The sequence below is a fragment of the Pseudopipra pipra genome, chromosome 4, assembly GCF_036250125.1.
Source record: "Pseudopipra pipra isolate bDixPip1 chromosome 4, bDixPip1.hap1, whole genome shotgun sequence".
Classification (NCBI taxonomy): Eukaryota; Metazoa; Chordata; class Aves; order Passeriformes; family Pipridae; genus Pseudopipra; species Pseudopipra pipra.
Window position 1 is genome coordinate 1,786,113 of NC_087552.1, and position 17,429 is coordinate 1,803,541.

The 17,429-nt window shown below is 45.0% G+C and overlaps 2 protein-coding genes across 3 annotated transcripts in view; one reads left to right on the plus strand and one right to left on the minus strand.

The window, feature by feature from the left end:
• Positions 1–651: 651 nt before the first annotated feature.
• On the minus strand, positions 652–16,234 carry PPEF2 (protein phosphatase with EF-hand domain 2). Of its 2 annotated transcripts, none has more exons than XM_064653732.1 (16): positions 11,915–16,234; positions 8,989–9,116; positions 8,470–8,527; positions 7,962–8,137; positions 7,016–7,130; positions 6,346–6,392; positions 5,751–5,917; positions 5,631–5,667; positions 5,397–5,546; positions 4,738–5,073; positions 3,769–3,954; positions 2,981–3,123; positions 2,368–2,474; positions 2,054–2,217; positions 1,656–1,743; positions 652–1,197 (listed from the first exon to the last, which is right to left on the minus strand). In XM_064653732.1, the coding sequence occupies exons 1-16, from the start codon at positions 11,973–11,975 to the stop codon at positions 1,016–1,018; spliced, it is 2,145 nt and encodes a 714-aa protein (XP_064509802.1). In that variant the 5' UTR covers positions 11,976–16,234; the 3' UTR covers positions 652–1,015. The 2 variants fall into 2 exon arrangements, with proteins under 2 accessions (XP_064509802.1, XP_064509804.1); XM_064653734.1 differs by having other exon boundaries at positions 8,989–11,786.
• The window catches only part of UTP3 (UTP3 small subunit processome component), a 47,360-nt gene continuing 37,054 nt past the window's right edge, over positions 7,124–17,429 (plus strand). Inside the window, exons 1-2 of the mRNA XM_064653751.1 lie at positions 7,124–7,275; positions 10,123–10,209. The gene's annotated coding sequence lies outside the window, so the exon portion shown is untranslated. The remainder of the gene's footprint in view (positions 7,276–10,122; positions 10,210–17,429) is intronic.

The window sequence follows — 17,429 nt, forward strand, 5'->3', positions numbered from 1 at the left end:
GCATGCTGCAGCATGTATAGTCATGAGAGAGCATTTGTGCAAGCCTAGTTTCATTACAATTGAAAAAAGTGGGAAAAGGACGCATTTGCTTTTGAAAGCACAGTTCCAATTAATAAAGTGTCTCCACTGTGCAATACAGGCTCTAACATGGGGTCTTTAAAGAACTCAAATAACTGTAAAATTCTCTTTTTCAGGGGCTGAGGTAGCTTAAATGAATTCTTCTGCCATGGTTCCCCTGCTAGTCTGACTGTGCTGCGTGTTTGAGATACCTTTTTTTTTTTTGCTTTGTAAGCTTTTCAAACCCCCCTCCACTTCACTCCCCTTAAGCTACAGTTGTACCACGCTCTGAAAATATCATGAATGTGAAGGACAGGCTCCTTAACAGGGAGCACTTCCCTTGGTTTTGAAAAAGTCAGTTACCTCAATCACTTTCTTAAACAAGACCCCCCCTGCTAGAGACAGTGTTGCATTTTGGAGGTGGTTTTTTTTCAGAAGTATTGCTCCACTGCACTTATTTAGTTGCTTCAAACTTGTGGAACAAGCTTACCACAGCAAAGGAACACCAGCAGAAGTACATGTCATCACTGGAACAGCACTGCTGCTCACAAAGCTTACAAGCTAGGGAAAACAAGAACAGCCAAGAAACAGCAGTCTAGAAAAAACTGTTTATTAAAAGAAAACCCCTGATCAAATAGGCGCTACCTTGTTAAAACCAAGTAATACCTTTACTTCCATTTTACTACTTTTGGATAGACCTGTAACTAAGATAGAACTGTAACTAAGTTGCATCTTCCCTTTGCACAGTCATTTCTACTTCAAATATAGCTTCTTGTACAAATGGTCAGAATTGCAGGGCATGTATTTTGCCTGTTGCCTCCCTGATGGGTCAGAGCTGCTGGTCTCTGCTTGGGGTACCCGCCTTCCCTTTCCCCCGCAGGCACTCTGCAGTTGGGTGGGACACAGTCCCGGCTGCTCAGACATGAAGGCATTGGACAGGACAGCCCCATGTGGGCTCTCACGCCTGGCACTGCCTGACAAGGCGGAAAGCCTCCAGGAACTCGTTGAAGTCAATGTTCCCATCCTTATTGAAATCGATGCTGCGAACCAAGTCATTGATGCCATCGTCCGTGAGCTCAATGTTCATGTGGGAGCTGAACAGCTTCCAGGTCTGCTGGAATTCTTCAAACGAGATAAGACCTGTGGAGAAGCATTTCACATGCTGCAACTCCATCTCCTAGTGTGGAGAACACTGACTAAAACACAACTTAAAGCAGCAAGGAGACATAATAGCCTTTTGTTCTCACAATTTTTAAGATTATTTTCTCTTTCCCAAAGTAATTTGATGGAGATTACTACTTGAAAGCAGGTAACACTCCAGATCCCAATTACACTGCATTACTGTCACTGCTCACATCACAATTTTTCTCCTGAACTCCTCCAGAAAAGAGAACTATTAATTCTCTAGCTAGATTGCACACACTTGAAAATGCATCCTGTTTATGGAAACATGCAATGACATTTCAGAAGCTTGGGAGGGAGCAGAAGGATCCAAGCCTTAAACAGTTAAATAAAAATACTTTTGTATGTACTAAAGGGAGCCCTAAAGTAGAAGGGAACACAAGGCAGTCACCAACACCCCCTGCACACCTGCTTACCTGAATGGTCCCTGTCTATAATCCTGAATATTGTCTCCAAGTTGGATCTGTTCCGGTAAATGACTTCCAACAGGCTTGACTGGATGTGCTGAAAGAAAACATGATCAGACTCACTCTACCCTTCTGACAGCTCTCTGTCCTGAGTGATTACTGCACACCTCCCCATAAACACAAACATTTCTTGCTCTCAAGAATGTGCCAGTAGTGTGTGATAACTAGACCCTCCATGCAGCTGCATGGACCATCAGCAGCCTGTCCCTTCCCAACAGCACTTTTCCAGGCTGTGACCATTGCAGAGCTGGATTTGCTGGGTGTAATTAAGAAGCCGCAACTCAGAGTGAAACACAGTTTTCCCATCTGAAAGCCTGCATCCAAAGCTACCTCTTGGCAGTCCTTACCTCTTGGCTCCGCTGCTCCATGGCCAGGTCATCCAGCCAGGATTTGTACTCCAGCATGCCATCCTCCGTGCTGCGCACCAGCTGCGGCCTCAGCATTCGCCAGGGCAGGCCCAGGCGCAGGACTGACTCCACTGCTGTCGCCCAGCTGCTCAGTGTGATCCTTCCTGGAGGGAAAGAGACATGGAGACTTCTGGGACACTGGCAGCTGAAAGCACATGAAGTGAGGGGTCTCCCGACCAGCCACTCACTCAACTTTGTCACTTCAACCTTCCCTACCAGAGAATTAGCTTACACATCCCTCGGCTCAGCTGTACCTGTGTTGTCCTCATCGTAGGCCTTGAATGCACTGATGAGGGCAGAGGTGTGAGCAAAGAGCTTCTCCCGCAGGGCTCGGAAGGCAGACTCCTCTACTCTGCTGATTCTGGAGGATGCAGAACAGAGAGAAGCACATGAAGGACTTGCAAGAGAAGCTGCACCTTCCCAGTCCTCTGGCTTGTCTGTGGGTTTCCTAGACCCTCACACAACTGCTCTGCACAGCTACAGCTGCATTTCTGCTCATGGCAAGGCACTGTATGCCCAGGGCACAGTTCCCCACAGCTGATGCAGCAAATCCCCACATCAATATGTGAAGTAATAAAGCAGAAGGGAACCTCAGAGGTCAAAAGTTAAAAGTTGACTTGGAAAAGAAAAACTGAAAAAATCAGCAGTCTGTAAAAAAAATCCCCTTGGGATCTTGTAACACTCCCTCCTCAACCCTTGAGGAGCCTCCCTCTAACTTCTGCACAAGCTTTGAATCCTCCTCGAAGGATATTATTTAGAAAAATCAAGCTGTGAAAGTTCAGCTCCAGAATCAAAGTTTCTCAAAACCCACAAAGTTCTCCCTTTTGGAATTCTGATTCGTAATCCAGAGCAACCAGAACACCTTGCCTTTGGGTCATAGTGAGCATATGGGCCGACTTGTTTGCTTGGTACTGAACAAAGTGAGGGATGAGGTCTGGTCCCAGCTTCACATAAGCTCCCCTGTTGCTGCCAATCTCATAGTAGTTTGAGGCTGAAAATATGGTCAGCACCTAATCCCAAAAAAAGAGAGGCACAGTCAGTACATGCATCCTGTAATATATATGTACACGTAAACAACATATGTGATCCCATCTAGAATCCAGACTGTGAACACACCTTGTTTTATCTGGAAAAGGGAGAGTGAGGTTGCAGCTGGCCTGGAAGCCTTACACATGCAAGCTCCACAAGGGCAGCACAGATCTCATGGACCTGGCCACATGTTGGGCTTGTGATTTCACTGTGGTCTCCCAGCAACCACTGCCTGGAGTCAGAGTGTGTCCCTGATGAAGTCATTGAAGTGACAACACCAAATCCTCTGAGAGCAGAGCTAGGCTGCAGCAGCTCAGTATCACCTTTTGTATGCCATCTTCAGGAACAGCTGCACTAAGTAGGGGCCATGGTACAAGTGGGTTCACACCTTCCCTGCTGCCCCACACAAGGACTTCCTCTACCTGCACAGCCACGTCCCCAGCAGAGCAGGTGGCTCCAGACAGCCCTAACAGTTGGAAACACTTCAAAAACTCTCAATAAGGCTGTTCAGTGGTGTTGCATGTACTAAAAGCCCCATTGGAAGAAACTCAGAGCTGAGAAAAGCCACTCCTACGGCAACCCTACCCTGGAAGGATGGAGACACGAGCCATCCCCCTCACACCGACCTTCCGCCTGTGACAGAACTCGTAGCCCTCTTGCTTGCACTCATGGGAGCGGATGAGGAACTGCAAGTTGTACTTCTCAAGGATCTTCTCTGTCACATCAGGCCCAAAGTAGCAGCCGCCACCTCGCACCTTGTTTGCTCTGCAGCCCTCCTGAGGCATGGGGTCACTCCAGAGAATGTCTAAGATCTGAAAGGATTGGAAGAGTTCACTGAATGAAGTGTACCCACAGCAGATATCACCTGTCAGGGTTTACTAGGCAAATATAGCTCAGTCTCTGAATCCTTCCCTGCACTGCTGCAGTTATCATAGTGCAGAGGAGCAGACATGTTTCCTGCATTCCAGCTGAGCTGTCACAGACCTGGGCCACCTTAGAGATAACAATATTACTGGCCTGAAGCTACAGGCACACACAAAGTGCCTGGGGAAAGAGGTGTGTCCAAAAATCAGATCTGATACAAGCTTTGCCTTTGCTGCTTCTAAGGTGTCCAAGAGCCTTGCTTGTCCTTCTCCATCCCAAAGCACAAGTCCCAGGGCAAGAACACCCACCAGATTCTGAGGGTGCGAGCAGGCTTAGTATTAAACTCCTTTGTTCTCTACCCAGGACATTTTGCAGCCTCCAGAAATGCAAGTGCTGACTCAGTAACTACTGTCTGGATTAAAGTTTAATCTCTTTAACCCTGACCTCAATATACAGCTTTACACTGAGAAGATGTGCAGCACTGGAATGTCTTATGTAATGTGGAATAAGTACCCATGGTTACAGAACACACAAAGGAGAATTACAGACAAGAAAACCAAGGAAACCAAGTCCCCAAGGAGGTAGCACAGGTACCTAACAAAATACCCCCAGGCAGCAGAGATCATCACATGCTCACAGTACAGCCCTTACTAGCTATTTAGCACGGAAGGATCAACTGCTGCAGGAAGCACCCACGGCCCACCAAGCTCAGGGCCCCACAGACTCCTCACCTGCTGCCACTCCTCCTGATGAGGCTGGCACGGCTCATCCCCATACTTCAGGGAAACTGAGCTGGAGTAGGTGAGCTCCTCTGGCTCCGACTCGCTGATGTCCACCAGCCGGCGGCACGTGTCGATTTGCTCCTGCACCGTCTGCCGGATCCACCTGGAGAACTCCAGCCTGTTGGCCATGCTGGGAGCCTGGGCTGGCTGGGGCTGCAGAGATAGCCTGGGAGCTGTCTCATTCCCTGCTGCATCAGCCTCTGATTTGCTCTCCCCGTTTATGTCCTGCATTTCCACTTTTCTATTTGACTCTTTCCTTTTCTTCATTCTTAATACAGAAATAAACTGAAAGAAATTAGAGAAATGGAGCTGATCACATCGCTTGGAAACCCAAAGCTCCAGCTGTATCATCTTCCATTGGCTGACCAAGTGACCCAACCTCCAAGCCCCAATTCCCTTGGCTGCCATCAACTGCTGATGAACTGTGAGAGATATTAGCACCTCTTGGATGTGCCATTCTGGGTTTCCAGCTGGGCCCCGTACCCATCAGATCTCTTTATGGACTCCATGGTGCTCAGACACAGCACAAAAGGGAGAGCACATGGATTTAATATGCAATGGGAACTACGCTGCAGAACAAAGGAAGGGAAGTAGGAAATAAAACCTACCTTGTCCCTTTGAATTTTCTCAAGCATGTCCAGGTCAGTGGTGTCAGAGATGCCCCCGTGTAGAATAAGGACTTTCTGATCAATCAGGGTGGCCAGGGGCAGCCAGCAGAAGACATTTTGGAACATCCTTAAGATTTTCTTCCCATGCACCTAGGAGGGCAGGTCAGAAAGGAAAAGATGAAGCACCCACTCTTCAAAATCTCACACATAAAGGAGACACACACATATGCCTACCTTGTATTTCTGCATCACTTCCTTGGTGAAGCCATAGCTAAAGGAACAGGAGAAAAGCAGTTGAGTGGGATTTCACACAAAACCCTCGACATGGTGCTCAGCCCCACACAGAACCCGTACCGTAGGTTGACCATGTGGTCCTCGTGGTTCCCACGGTTGAGGTGAACCTCCTTTGGATAGATCAGCAGGAAGGTAAAGAGGATGATGAGGACCTCAAGGGACTGTTTGCCTCTGTCTACAAAGTCTCCGTTGAACACGTAGGACTTGGAAGGGGAAGGAAGGCCATTCTGTAAAAGCAAGGAACAGGTGGATGTTACAAGAGAGGCCTCCCCATGGTCTCCATATTCCTCCCCCCCCAGCTGCACAGTCTGTCACTCCTGTCCCAAGTTAACTCATACAATACACATCCTGACTTAGCTTTATCCTGTAGGGCCCCAGTGCCAAAAGCAGTGGAAGTTGGAAGTCAGCAAGGGTTGCCATTGGTATCAGCACTCAAAAAATGCCCAGTGGCACTTCCAAAATGGACATGGATATCAGATTTCAAAGTCACCAAGGGAATAAGCTAGCTGCTGCTTTATGAAGCCTTTTAAAACCAATTAAACTGACCTGGAGAACTGGACATGAAGGGCCCCATTTTGCAAACACTTCTCAGCATGACCCAGGCAATACCTCTCGCAATGCCTGGCCAGCCTCACTCACCAAATTCAGTGCCTACCTTATAAAATATGAGGAACAAGTCATCCAGCTGGCCGTGCAAGTCTCCTAAGAGGCACAAAGACAAGTCAGTGTGTTTACCTTGAACTTAAAAAGACACTAACTTCCTATGAAGTATGTCCTTTATAAGTTAACAACCATTGAAACACTTTGGGAAGTGTAAAGTTTCAAAGTTTGCTTACAGTAAGGCAATGTGCCTGGACATGATGTAAGGCTTGAGCTGAAGCCTCAAAAGGACAGCTAAAAATATATACCAGCTGCTGAAGAGTGACTTAGAAATTTTGTTTATCTCTTGCAGTGACAACATAGCACAAGATTGTCATTATGTGGTAGAAAGCTTTGCATACAAAATAACAATCTTAACTAAATTCTCATTTAACATGATACTGGAGAGAGAAAGGTTTGTTTCCAGAAGCTGACTGCATGCAGAAGTTTTGAGGTCAGTCCTCGAATGGGGTAGTTTCTGTGGTTCAGTAAAACTTCTCCAAGTTTGGGGTGACAGAACAAAGACAACCCAGGTATTTCAGACAGACAGTTGCCTCTCAGTGCATCAGACAGCTTGCTTACAGACAGCATTTGTGTTTCATGTTCCACGTTAAATACAGAGGAGGGCATTGTGCTCTCCCTACCATTCCATGCCTTTCCCACTGCTTCCACAGCCTCTGACGTACCACACACAGTGACCTCCTCGCTGTAGCAGGTGGAGACGTGGCTGATGTTTGGCAGCTGCTTGAGGTGCTTCCTGGTCTCATGCAGAAGGTTTAAGACATATCGAGCGTGGAGCTGCTACTGGGAGAAAGGCAAGGGATTAAAGCAGGAAATCAGTGGCCTCTGAGCAGCACCACAGCTCTGTCTTCAAAGGCCCCACAGCCTAGATGGGAGAAACTCGCCCTGGGACAAATTCCATGGAAATTCCAGCCCAGTATCACAGGTAAGAGGCTGCTCCTCTAGATCCTTCTTAGCTTTTCCACATTAAACCAAGCCATGAGTTTACACGTGTCCTGCAGAAATGTATTTGCTCAAAGCCAGGGTGTAAGCATTTCATATAGTCAGGATGCAAGACATTTGGTTTAGGAATTGGTTTTTTTGGAGAAGGGATATTTTAGCCTATTTTGCAGTTCAGCACCTTGGCTGAGGATGGCAGCAGAACACTGCAGTTGTACGAGGGCTTGTTCTGTTAGTGCTGCTCAAGTGGTACTGAACTTCCTGAAAGACCTCACAATTTACATTTTAAATCCAAGTCAAAGTTGAGTGGCACAAAACATTTTAATTGGCTGTTTCCATCTGGGCCATGCTACGCTTTTTTACAAGTGCAAAAATTTCAACAAAAAAATAAGAAAAAGGTTCAACATGAGCTGTTACGGATTTCTTCCTTTAGAAATAAAATTCAGGTTGATACTGGTACACACCCCCATTTAAGTTTTCAGTTTTGTCAGAATTGCTTTCAGAAAGGAAACCACTCCCATGGCAGGGGAAGATATCGTATCATTTCCATCCCCCTCTGTTTAACAGCCTGCCAGCTCAGTCAGTTTAGCTTGTTGGGAAGGCTAAAACCAAGTTAGCTATCCTACACCCCCACCGAGAAGGGGAAAGCGTAACTCCTGTTGGGATCCTTACTTGTTTCTGTTTAAAAGCTTCCAGCAAGGCAGTTGCATGGTCAGGAAGGAGTGGGAAAGAGAGATGGGGTCCAGTGTAAGAGTCTGGCACCTCTATGGATTCATAGTCACAGTATTTTTCCAGCTCTGCCTCTTTGTAGCTTTCTCCACTTATGAACATGCGACTGATAAAATCCCCTGGATGGCAGATGAGGGGGTTTAATTGATTTTTTTCAAAAGAGAGAGACAAGAAAAAGTTGATTAGTTCAAGGTACCATTCTAGTAATTTTCAGAGAAAAGCTGTTTGGTTCAGCTGCAATTCAGCCTCCACAGAGCCTGAGTCCCGATTTGAAACCACTACACAATTTGCAGTGGGGGAAAGGCTATAGGGACAAATTTCCATGTGTATCTGTCAAGCAAGATGGCTTCTTGCTTCAGAAATGGCCTCTGCAAAGCCCTGCTTAGCAGGGATCACAAGACCCCACCTGCAGTGCTGCATCCAGCTCCAGATACATCACAGGCAAACTTACTCTCTTTGCTGCTGCTTGGCGTGAACTGCTCCATGAGGTAACTGAAGAAGTTGTGAAGCTGCAAGAGAGAGAGCCCATCATTCATCCTGGAATTAAATTCTGCAGAGTGGCAACTTAGCATGATCATCTTTCTGGAAGTATTATGTCTGCCCTTCTAACGTTGTCCAGTATGTAAAACAAATCACACTGTACCAATGCAAGTTTGGAATACCTTGTGATGAAGGTAACCAGTAGCTTTACCTGCAGCCAAACAGGCACAAGTACAGCTACAAGCCCTCCCTTCTCCCTGCCTGACAGCAAGGCAGCCATCTAAGAGAATCTTAATGAAAGATTCTTTCAAGGCTCATAACTTCAGGTTTCATCAGACACAAGCAGGCAGGGAATCAAATAGGGGGCACAAAACCCAGTCTTTAGCCCACTGAAGCACTTATGGGGTTACCAGCCAGCAGACAGAACCAAGCAAGCCTGTGGCACAGAAAACACCTTGCTATGTGTTCCCCTCCTTCCTTGGCACCATACCTTGATCTGGTCCTGCTCACAGGCATACTCGATGGATTGGAAGATTCTCCAGGTGCAGCGGCGGCGCATCTCCAGCCGAGCAACATAGCGCCGATACCACTGCTGGATCAGAACAGCTGCCTTGAAAGCTGGGGGACAAACAGAACCCAGCTGAGGTACCCTGCTACTGCTCCTTCACCAGCCCTGAAAACTGTAGAGCAACCTCCCTTTTACAGGAAAAGTCCTCACTAATTGTACTCTGACACCCCAATATTAAGGGTAATAAATCATCCACTTTTCAACACATCGCAAGAGGTTGACCTGATCCTGCCTGACCAGACCTCTGAGGCACTCCTAGCCACCACTGCTGGCTTCTCAGCACCACCATTAACAGCTTAAAGATCCAAACATATTCTTCAGTATCAGTAGACAGCTGTTTGCCCTGATCTTTTCAACATAATCATTCCTCTGCATTTTCCCAATTCCAGTGTTTCATTAAACGATTATTTCAGTTGTGTGCATATTTAGACTCAAGTACACCGGTGCAGTTTCCCATTTCCTTTTTCAAGTTCTGCCACAGAACTTTATGTACCTCCAGAAACTCTTCCATCCTCCCTTGCTGGCTTTGACCCCACTTGCACCAGCTCTGCTACTTGGCATTTCTCTTCTCATTACACTCTGTCTCTTCCTGGATCCCTACCCTTGAGCCCTATGCTTAAAACATTTTCTAACAACGCTTCTCCATCATCTTGAAATGAGGGTGGGAGGGATGGTTACTCTATCCACAGGCTGGCCCTGAAATCTAGTGGAAACAAGTGAGTTAGGCAGCTAGCCCTGCTGCAGGTGGTTTATTCCCTTGGCATTATGGTTTGTGAGAGGGTCCTGTCACATTCACCAAAGCACAGAGAGCAATGCAGAGTGCAGGGGGAAAAAAAAGAACTTGATTAAGGAAATCCCCCACCCCTATTCAAAAGGCTGCTCCAGGCTTACAAGAGACAAAAGAGATCATATTAATTCAATTAGCTTGTATTAATTACATAACATAAACCACTCCTCATGTACTCCAGCAGGAAACAGTGACCTTTCCCTAGAGAAGATATCCTGATGGCTTACATATTGAAAATAATAATCCTTTTAAATATGGTTCTGTTTCAGCACTGGGAATTGCAGAGCACAAGAAGAAAAGTGTTACAGCTGCCCTGCAGCAGGGAACTGAGTCACAGTGAAGTCGTGGGCAAGAAGGTAAGACTTGGCCAGTTATTCATGTATAACTTCTGTATTCTGTGCCTGAGCCTTCCCTCATGTTGAGCAAATGCTTACTGGTCTGCTGGGCTTGGACAGAAATTCCTAGTGGTGACTCCACACATGCCAATCAAAACCAGATCCTTTGAAACAGTAAAAACAGAACTTCGGGAAGACACATTATCAAGTGCACATATACCACCATCCACAGCATTTAAGCTTCAGATGGGCAAGGCACTCTTTTTTTTTTCCTCCTTTTACTGACTCTGCAATACCTGCAAGGCCAGTTATTCTAATTTACCAGCTTACCTGGGTGAGTTTCACCTGGCAGGGTTTGTAGCAGTTTAGATAAAACTAATCAAAAAGGGGGAGAAAGATTCATCCATGTTTTATGAGGGTCCAAGCCATGTATCATGATAAGCTCCTGAAAGCATTGCAGAGTGGCAGCACTCAAGCCAAAATATGAACACTTGTGTAAGCAGCATAGCTCACACATCAGCTTACAGGAGGGACTCCCCATCCCCTTCTTCACTCAAGGGCAGGGCCAGTTGAACAGCTCTGCTGGCTACACTTTCCATAATGAACAGCCCCTGGACCTGGTACAGGTAAAATTAGACAACACCTGGCACATTGTCTGTGGGTGTAAAGTCCTGAGCAGCTCCTCATCTGCAGATCACCAGATCTGAAGGATTGAGAACCAAAGGTAAGAAATTCAGAGAGGTTTTACTGCCATGGGAAACTGTTGCTGAGGTATCAGATGTAATGCAGGGTTTCAAATAAATAACTGGTTTTGTGTTACACTATGTTATCTGAAAATAACCCTGAACTTAGCAAAGTCCATGGTTCTCTGGTGCTATGGGTGATAGACAAGTAACTTAAAAGGTGGAGTTTTTCAACAAACCAAAATTACAAAGTCAGTGTATCCCTACTTTCTTAGTTTCTTAACACAATCCCCCTTTTCTTTTCAAAGCACTTGCAAACAGTTGGCCCCATCCTGATGTTCTGCCAATGCCTGATACAAACAATAAAGAAGTAAAAGTTTATTTTTAATCCTTCCCTATGCATAAAGTCCCCTTCAAACTCCCTTTGTTCCACAGCAGATCTAGGCACACACACAAAATTGGTGCTGTCACACAGAGGGTTTCATACAAATTGATCATTACAGCTTTGAGAGCCATACACAGGTTAAGATCATTAGCAGAGATTAAGAGCATTGTGCTGATATAATTAGAAAAAAAGGCACACTTTGCTTTTCAGCTTTTTGTAGCCACACCATCTCACCTTCTTTAGAGCCAGGTTTATTCTGGCTTTGTTAATGCTTCTGCTTTACCAGTCCTGCACCACTACCAGCCTTGGAAAACAGCCCAGGAGAATGAGCAGGTTGGCACGTCTGTCTCACTGCCAGCACCTGACAACACACACTTTAGCACAGCAAGTCATTAGGCCATTAGGTGTCAATTTTAACTGCTGCTTCATATCTGGTCAGGTTTGGGTCGATTTTAATCTAATCCTGGCCTAAATAGCTGCTGTTTTCTCAAGCCTGTTCGTCTTCTGCTGAGAATCCTTGTCACAGGATCCTGAAATACAGAACCTCACCTCAGTGCTATCAGGAAAACCAGGTAACCCAGCCCAAACACATCCACTGCACCCTCCTTAAAGCACACACAGCAAACAGGAAAAGATGACTTCTCAAAGAATCACTCACCATTTTCAGACTTCTGCAGGGAGTACTTGTAATCGACATTTACAGAACTACCAGATCCCATGTTCTCCAACCAATGCTCCAGTGTTGCAGACTGGCCCAGTGTCACCAAAACCACCAGAGAGATGCAGCAAACACCATTCAGTCAGAATCAAAACAGCTGCAACATGTCCCACAGTGCTGAGAATCTACAATTAAATATATTAACAGTTAAGATCAATGATCAGATGGCCTCTCGTGCTCAATTACCACTATCAGGTTTTTACCAGCTACTTGGGTGTCTTTCAGATGATCCAAAATGAGGATTTTTGTCTCACTCTTTCCAATTTCAAGTCAGCTATATAAATAGGAACCAGTTCAGCACCTTTCCTACTTTCATACCTAGATACTGTGATTGTATGGTAGATGTGTAAAAAGTTTTTGAGTACTGGTCAGGAACTATAAAAGCCATGAAGCTGATTGATTACCAGTCAGTATGTACAGACAAATATTCATCCATGTAGTCACCTGTGAAGGAAAACTCATTATGAGGGATGAACACACATGGTATTTAATCTTGTTATCTGTGCAGTACCACAGCTGGAGGGTAGTAAAGTCTAAAACAACAATTACCTATCATAAGAAAATAATCAGCTCTGTTAAACACTGCTTTCCTTCACCTCATGCATATACTACAGTGTAGGAGCACATGATGCCATCTCTTGCCAGCATAAAAGGGCAGGACAGCCAGACTCTGCTAACTGGAAGGAAGCTCTGGTCAGAGCAAACAGATCCTATATCCAGATCAGGTCAAATTCTGAACTATCTCACTTTGAGGACAACTAGAATGCCATTCACGGATACCTTTCCCCCTGGTAAAAAATCCAGTCACACACTACTGCCAAAGCAGCCCCAGGCTGTATTGCAAAATGATTAGATTTTTAATCTAACCCAGAATTTGTGGGGGGAGAAAGCTGAGAAATGGAGGAAAGGAAATAAACACCTGTGAAAATGTTAAGCCTGGTGCTTGCAGGAGACCACAGCTCAGAGGGTTTTGAGGAGTCTGGACAAAGCAACTCCAGAGGTGCTTCTCCCCTTTTCTCACCTCCTGCAATCCTTGTGCCTCCTTCCATCTCCTTTCACCCATCCCACATCTCTCCTCCCAGAATAGCTCCGATCCAAAAATACTGATTGCAGGAGCACGTCCGGCGTTGCGTAAGGTGAGCACGTGCCGTGTTGGCTCCGGAAGGTGAGCCCTGCTCAGCCACACTGCAGCACGGCAAAGTTCCAAGGCAGAGCAAATGCTGCAATCCTCTCCCTTGCCCAGGATGCCCAACTGTACCATGGCATCTTCACAGTAATTAAATGATGCAACAGGAAGGTACAAAGCAATGCTCTCATTTTATTCTAACATCATTTCATATCAGTGTCAGAAGTGGCCTGAAATCACCACTGAATTATATCCAACTTGATCTGGTGCTTTACAGCCTTTATGCTTAAATAATGCAGGTGCTCTGACAACTTTTCAGGTTAACTGCTCCAAGGGACAATTGCACACAAAATCAGGATCCCTAACACTTAAGGGGCTCTTATTTGTAACCTCCCGTGCCAGCTTCAAGGGGAGGAGGTGGCTTCAGCTCTTCAACGAGATGAGTACCTTTAAAGATACCCTTAAAAATGCAAACATGAGCAAAAAAATCCTTTTTCAGGAACTAGGACACTTCCAGATGACTTTTGAAAAATGGAGAACAGATTTGAAGCAAACACTTAAGTACAAGGTTTGGTACTTTGCTTTAAGGATGCGTTCAGGGGTACTGCCTGTTTTGTTCAAATGGGACTTTGGAACTAAGATTACCTTTGGCAACACAGAATAAAGTTTTCCCTCATTTCCTTCCTAACCTGCAAAACCAAGACTATTATTCAGGCAGCCCTACCTGAAACAAATTTTGGCCACCCATCCCAGGAAATGGCTTAGTATTAGTGTGCTCTAGGAGCATCTGTGGAGTACCAGCATAAGCAACAGCACCAACCTGTTTATCATATGAACAGGCTTATCAACAGGTCCCTCCCAAGCAGCTCCTGGAGCTGTGAAGTCTTTCAAGTTCATTACCCTCAGATCTTTGTGAGGGCCACAGCCCCAAGAGGACACAGCAGTAAACCAGAACCCAGTGGAATCAAACCCGTTCCAGGGGTGGGAGGAGTGAGAAAAAAAAATCCACCAGTCCAACTGCTCAGCACCTCTGATTCTTCCTCATCCACCCAACAGTGAGGTGCACCCTTCCCTTCCTAAAGAAAGGGACAACCTGGAAGACTTGCTCAAGTTGAACAGCAGCATCAGCTCAAATACAGGCTGTCCTAAACAGCCAGGTGAGACAACATGATGCATCGAGGGAATGACCAGGTACCGACTGCTCCTTCCTCTCCATGCTCTTGGCCACCATTCAGAGTCTCAGTAGAGAAGTAGCCACAGACATGTAGGGAAGATGTTCCCTGTTCACCAGAGGTAATATTCCACAGGAAGGAGAAAAACACATAACAGCCAGACTTCAAAACTTCACAAGCCATTGGATACCACTTCTTGGAAGTCTTCAAACACAAGCTGCTGACTTGCTTAATAACAGTATCTAATACCACAAAACTCAGGAAAACTCATGTAAATCCATTTGGGTCAAGCACCCCAAAACAGGAACAACAAAAACCTAGGTCAGCTTCCTGCCTTAGCACCAATATAATTTTAACTTGTTCAAAACAAAAGCTAGTGACAGCATTAACTAAATCCCACATACTCTGAGCCTGTGCACATTGCAGATCTGTGCAGAACTGGGTGCCTGACCCACAGGCCAGGAACACCACAGCTAACAGGAATCCTACTCCAAAACATGGCTCCTAGGAAAAGTGACATTGCATGGATCATACACAACAGGAGCCCCACTAACCTGCCCATTTTATAGACAGTCCAGCAGCTGAGGGAACAGATGAGCAGAGCATGGAAGGCAACAAGAAGACAGACTTACTGAGATTTTAACAGGAAAAAACCTGAAAGACATCGGAGGGAAAGTTTCACTGAAAGAAAACAGCAACAGTTTAAGAGCTACAGATTAATTGATAAATTAACCAAATACTTCTCTCAAGAAAGCAAATCTCAGGTAGCACTAGGGAAAGTGATAATCCTGCCTTGCCCCCAAGAGTAAATACTTATGTATGGCCCATGTGTACATTGGACTCAGCACATCTTGTAGTTGGAAAGGAGATGGCAAAGCTTGTTTTATTTTTAGACACACACCCGCAGTTACTGCACTTCCAAAAAAGTCAGTTTCAGATACAAAATCCCCAAATGCAGTTTTATACAGCTCAGTATATAAAAAGGATATTTCACCTCAAACTATGGGTGCTGAACATAACACCCTGTCACAAAAATAAAACAAAAAATGCAACTTACCTTGCCAATTCCTAAGTTAGGGATTTGTTGAGATAAACACAATAGAAGCTCTCCGCTTGGTAGATTTTTGTTCTATTCTGTCCTCAAAGAAAAGAATGATCTTTGAAGTGATTGGTTTGATTACAGATGCAGAAACTCCTCCTCAGGATGCAATCAAGTGCGGTGCTCCCTTGGGCACGCAGCAGGACAGGCCATGTCTTCGTACATGTGCAGCCCAGAAGAGGTGTGGGCCCCTCGACTTACTTACTGCCTTAAACAATCCTCTCTCATGTGATCCTTAAGAAAGGCTACAGGCCTGAACCTGGATTAGGATTACTGAAGGGATTATAAATGAGATATACAGCATGTTAGCCTCTCCCATCTTAAGAGTCAGCTCTAACACACTTGCAAGTCACCTTTTGCTAAATGCAAACTTACAGAGAAAAAACAATTAATGGTTTCACTCTTTACCTCTGTTGGACTGTAGCTTTGTAGCTAGGGGATCTCTACTGCCGAAGGGAAAGGATGGGGAAAAAGGATTACTTAGCTCAGTTCTGTTTCATTACTTAATTCTAAGGCTTGAAAAAGCAGAAAAACTATTTTCTTTTTAAAAAGTGGACACACGAAGCAGATGAAATCTTAATCAGAAATAAGTGATCCTCCATTTTTAAAGAAGTAAACATGACAGAACCATAGAATGCCATGCTGGAAAAGTACCTTAAAGATCATCTAGTCCAACCTTTCTTGGCAAAAATTCCCACAAAATACCCAAACCTGCCAAAATAATGCATCAGCACTACATTTTAATGTTTCCAGCATTAAGAGTTTTATTTAAAGTATTAGCAATCCCATCTCTGCACTTCTGTCAAATTTCAATTCCTATTAAAAGTAGCTCAGCTACTCACAGGTTAAATCATCTAGTTACTATGATGTGTCATTTACCACTTCATTAGTATTTATATTTTTAGCTTGTCATTAAACTAAAACCACAAAGTAATTTATGTTTTTGATTAGCACAGGTGGCAGAAAGCTTTTTATTGGCAATGAGCATGTTTGAGTGTTTATTATCACACAAAATGCAAGGCTTTCAAGAAAATAATTTAGAAGAAAAAACCTTAAATCCTTCTTTAAACTTCACAAGCACAAACAGCTGCCAAGACCCAAACACAACAGCAGCAAATTTGTTCCTGAATATTCATGGATACTTGTGATTTATACACACTAGATCTGCTTGTACACATGTTGTAAAACATACATTTGGATAAATTTACATACCAGTAGCATCTGGGCACACCCCTGCCAGCAGATAATCAGCCTAATGGTGCAGAGATTAGGATGACAAAACAAAGCCACACCTGGAAGGATCCTTTTGTTGTAGGAGGCTGTTATTTAAGGAAAACCTGGTGCCATCAGGTGTCAGTGCCTGCTCTGTAATTTAAAACAATGGCATTCTGCAATCCCAAAGATAGTGAGCACAATTACATCTTCCTCCAGGAACTCTGTTCAAATTTATCCTTCTGGCATCCAACTGCTGTACAAACTGGGTCAGGGCAAAGCTTGCAGCACATTCATCCAGTCAGGAGGACAGGATGCAGATAAGCAGGTTATGAGACTCAGCACAAGGAGATCAAGGGCCCACAGCTCCAGAAGGTGCTCTCGGAGCAGTCTGCATCACCAGTGCACAAACACTGCCCCAGCACAGCATGGATCTGGAAATGGTGCTCTGACCACACCTTCCCTCAGGTGAAGTTCTGTCCAGTGCAGGAGGTGACCTCTAAGCTTTACATAATCCAGTATCCACTGGTCTTGATTCTTCAAATCCTTCTCTATTTCCAGGGTACAATTAAGTGCCAAAATTCAATATGCAGTCACAGCACAACCCAACAAAAACCCCACTGCTCCACATTGTAGAAACAACTTATAAACTTACTATTGCAGGCAATTTTATTTGATCACAGGAAAACATACATCCTCCTTTAACATCACTGCTACCCAACACAAGCTTCACTCATCTACCAGGGAGCAAAGTATTATCACACTTCCTGAAACAGCTCCTGATTTCTGATAAATCAATTAACTATAGTCTACAGCTCTGCATGCTGCTGACTGTTGCATCTGCCC

Excerpts from the sequence above, each read along its gene's own strand:
- PPEF2 (XM_064653732.1), bottom strand. The coding sequence starts at position 11,975 with ATGGGATCTGGTAGTTCTGTAAATGTCGATTACAAGTACTCCCTGCAG. Across the intron at positions 5,668-5,750 it reads GACCACATGGTCAACCTACG|CTATGGCTTCACCAAGGAAG; the intron begins GTACGGGTTCTG and ends CTGTTCCTTTAG. Across the intron at positions 1,744-2,053 it reads TGGAGCAGCGGAGCCAAGAG|CACATCCAGTCAAGCCTGTT; the intron begins GTAAGGACTGCC and ends GTTTTCTTTCAG.